This window comes from Rosa chinensis, chromosome 6 (assembly GCF_002994745.2).
Source record: "Rosa chinensis cultivar Old Blush chromosome 6, RchiOBHm-V2, whole genome shotgun sequence".
Classification (NCBI taxonomy): Eukaryota; Viridiplantae; Streptophyta; class Magnoliopsida; order Rosales; family Rosaceae; genus Rosa; species Rosa chinensis.
The window spans coordinates 4,137,377-4,141,293 of record NC_037093.1 but is presented as its reverse complement, the minus strand read 5'-3'; the positions used below and the strand labels follow the sequence as shown (position 1 = coordinate 4,141,293).

Below are 3,917 nucleotides of genomic sequence, written 5' to 3'. Positions count from 1 at the left end.
AAAGCTCCAGCTTCCGTAGATGATGAACTCATCTGCTATGGCTTAATTGGGTTGGAACTACAACTTTACAGCTTATGACTTGTCAATGGCAACTAAGAGAAACAAAGTCATCGACGTTAGTTATCTTTCTCCGTCGATGCATGTAATTATTCACTTATTCCTTGGGAGGATCTACTATAGTCAATTGATTAATTGAACTTTCCTTCTAGTACGTTCTCTAGTCAATTAAAATGAGTTTGGGTAAATGTTGGGGGGTTTCTAGATGCATGCATGCAGTACGTACTTCAGTGCTATAAATAAGTGCTTCTGCATATTGAGCGGGGGTGGAAGGATGTAGAAGGCTATATGGGCTCAAGCCTAGACAATATTTTAGGCCAAAAACCCTTAAGTGTATATATCTATCTTTAGCCCATACCAGCCCAAAGAAGAAAAAAATTATCTGTAAAAGTTGCGTGTATTCCCAGTCTCCCACAGCAGCTCACAGCCGCACACTACTCAGTAGGTCAGATTTGTGTGTTTCAATGGAGCCTCACATTACTTATCTTCGAAAGCGAAATGCCTAAAGCAATCCACATCCAAATTCCCTTCTTGTGGAAAATCTCACCCCTTATTGTCCAGTAGCCTCAGTTTGCAACGCAGACCAAGGAATTTCCAAAGCAACAAGAGCCTCACACTACTTATCTTCGAAAGCGAAATGGCTCAAGCAATCCACACCCAAATTCCCTTCTTGTGAAAAATCTCACCCCTTGTTGTCCAGTAGCCTCAGTCTGGGACGCAGACCAAGGAATCTCCAAAGCAACAAAGAGCCTCACGCTACTTATCTTCGAAAGTGAAATGCCTCAAGCAATCCACACCCAAATTCCCTTCTTGTGGAAAATCTCACCCTTGTTGTCCAGTGGCCTCAGTTTACGACGCAGACCAAGGAATCTCCAAAGCAATAAGAGCCTCACACTACTTATCCTCGAAATCGAAGTGCCTCAAGCAATCCACACCCAAATTCCCTTCTTGTGGAAAATCTCACCCCTCGTTGTCCAGTAGCGTCTGTTTGCGACACAGACCAAGGAATCTCCAAAGCAACAATCTTTCTTTCGATGGAGCCTCACACTACTTATCTTTGAAAGCGAAATGCCTCAAGCAATCTACACCCAAATTCCCTTCTTGTGGAAAATCTTACCTCTTGTTGTCCAGTAGCTTCAGTTTCCAAAGCAGACTAAGGAATCTCCAAAGCAACAATGTTTCTTTCGCTTTCTTGTAAACAAGGTATGAAACTCTATCGATCTCTCCTATTTTGAATTTTTGATACATCTTTGTTCTTCTTCTTGCTATGTTTTTTCCCTATGGGGTTTTCTTAAAGAAATTGCAGAAGGAGAAGCTACCAGTGGCGGATGTAATTGTGAGTTGGGCTTTTGTGTATAAGTTGAGGATTGGGATTGTTGGGATTGCTCTTACTATTGGTTTTGTTTGCTGAGTTGGGGGCTATCGGTTTTGGGTTTTTTTATGTACACTATTTCTAGTGGGTGTTTGGAAACATCAAATAGGGACTGGTTTTTCAGCTCAAGTAGTCAAGCTTTTGTTGGGCTTTGAAATTTCTTGATGCTTTTTTTGGCTTCTGATTATGTTGTGATTATTTTTTATTTAAAGATGTGCATTCTGTGATGTAAATTAGAGAATTTTTTTAGAGTTTTGGTGATAGTGTCTGAGTGTATGCCAAAAAAAAAAAATAATGGTCGTTCTAATTAGCCTAGACAAGGCTCAGATCTTGGATCGGCCACTGATATTGAGGTAATCAGATTTCTTATGTACCACAAAATGGCCAATACTGAAGAGCGTCTGCGACAGCTAAAGGCCTTTGACGAATCCAAAGCTGGTGTCAAAGGTCTTGTCGATGATGGAATCACCAAAGTCCCATCCATTTTCATCTGCAAGCCAGAAGATCCCTCAGCCGAGAACATCCCAAGTTTCGGCAATCCAACTGGCCAACACCGATTCAGTATACCAGTTGTGGATCTTGGTGATGTTATCGCTGGAAGGCCTGCTAAGGTGATCCAAGATATCCGGCGGGCTGCAGAGAGTGTGGGGTTCTTTTATGTGGTTAACCATGGGATACCCAAGACAGTGTTGGAGGAGATGCTTGAGGCGACGCGTGGGTTTCATGAGCTGCCAAGGGAGGTGAAGGCTGAGTACTATACTAGGGATCCCAAGAGGAAGGTCAAATACTTTAGTAGCTATAATTTGTACGAGTCAAAGTTTGCTGCTTGGAGGGACAGCTTGTTTTGTGACATGGCTCTGGAGCCCTTGGATCCCCAAGAATTGCCTCTGGTTTGCAGGTATATATATTTGATCCATATATGATCAGGCATGTGCATGTGATTCAATTAATTACCGTGTTCTTTATCTCATTTCAGGGATATAACCATGGAGTATTCTAATCAAGTACACAAATTAGGTGTCACTTTGTTTGAATTGCTATCTCAGGCACTCGGACTCAAACCTAACCATCTTATCAGTTTGGATTGCGCAAAAGAGCATCTTATTGCTAGTCACTACTATCCTCCATGTCCTGAGCCTGAGCTCACAATTGGCACAGCCAACCACTCAGATGGCACTTTCATAACAATTCTACTTCAAGATCATATTGGTGGACTTCAGGTTTTGCATGAAAACCAGTGGATTGATGTTATTCCTATGCCTGGAGCTCTAATAGTCAACATTGGAAATTTTATGCAGGCAAGCTTTTCTCTATGATCTATACGTACATATGTTCCAACAAACACTCTTTACCATTAATATAGATCCAGTATTATTCAAAAAAAAAAAAATTAGATCCAGTAAATTAATCCTCTAATCTGTTAATTTCTCGGTAATTACTAAACATTCATTTCCCGTACCATGTGCATATATAGGTAGATCTTCAATTATAAGTTTTGTAGTTCAGATTCTTTGGATATAAAAAAAATAAAATAGAAAAGAAGAAAAAAAAAATAGTATATATGGGCTGGTATGAGTTTCGTTATACAACTCAGATTCTTGTAGTTTGGGTAAAATATATGAATTTGGACCTAGACCAAAATGTCTCTGGCAATTGTATACAAATTGATTGCATGCAGCTGTTTCGTTGTTTGTGACAATGCATGTTCTAGTGCAGATAATCTCAAATGATAAGTTCGTAAGCGTTGATCATAGAGTGTTGGCAAAGAAAGAAGGTCCAAGAGTATCTGTGGGATGTTTTTTCAGACCTGCTACATCGGATAATTCGTCGAGGCTGTACGAGCCAATTAAAGAGTTGACAAGCAAAGAAAATCCACCCATTTATCGAACAATTACCACAAAAGAATATTTTACAGAGTATTACAAAAACTCTATAAATGAGGTCCCTGTTCTAAAATCTTTGAAGTTGTGAAGTTTGTCCGTGAATATGTATGGTTGCAATATATGGGTACTTAAAATAAATGTACGTGCTTTAAGCAAACAACGAACATTTTTATTTTTTTTTTCAGTTCTAGTTTGGATGTTAATCGGCATCTTATGGCAATAAATGTAGAGATAGCCCTTCTATTTTGAGTATTTTTTGTTCTGTTATTATTGTGTTCTATAATAAAATGTTGTCATTCTCTAGTTTAATGAGGAGATAGCCCTTCTAATTTCTATTTTCTGCTCTTTTTATTCATTTCTATAATTGTCAATAAATAAACAAAAAAAAAAATTCTACCTCTAGTGGTGGAGTATGATTGTTAAGCCAATAGAGGGATGAGTTATAAACTCAAACATCTGCCGGTTGAGTTGTTGTCTGCTTTCAAGGCTTGAATTTTCTGATACACGAGTTGTGGAGCCTATTCTTGTGACCGAGATTTCACTTCTTCTCTTTGGTGTACACCAATTTCAGAGTTGCTCAAGTGTAAAAAATTGAAAGAAGAGAT

The 3,917-nt window shown here is 39.0% G+C and overlaps 1 protein-coding gene across 1 annotated transcript; it reads left to right on the top strand.

The window, feature by feature from the left end:
- The first annotated feature begins 1,012 nt into the window (after nt 1–1,012).
- On the top strand, nt 1,013–3,627 carry LOC112169176 (1-aminocyclopropane-1-carboxylate oxidase homolog 1). Its single transcript, XM_024306161.2, has 4 exons — nt 1,013–1,260; nt 1,791–2,327; nt 2,406–2,727; nt 3,146–3,627. Exons 2-4 carry the CDS (start codon nt 1,798–1,800, stop codon nt 3,398–3,400), a joined length of 1,107 nt encoding a protein of 368 aa, XP_024161929.1. The 5' UTR covers nt 1,013–1,260; nt 1,791–1,797; the 3' UTR covers nt 3,401–3,627.
- The last annotated feature ends 290 nt before the right edge of the window (nt 3,628–3,917 follow it).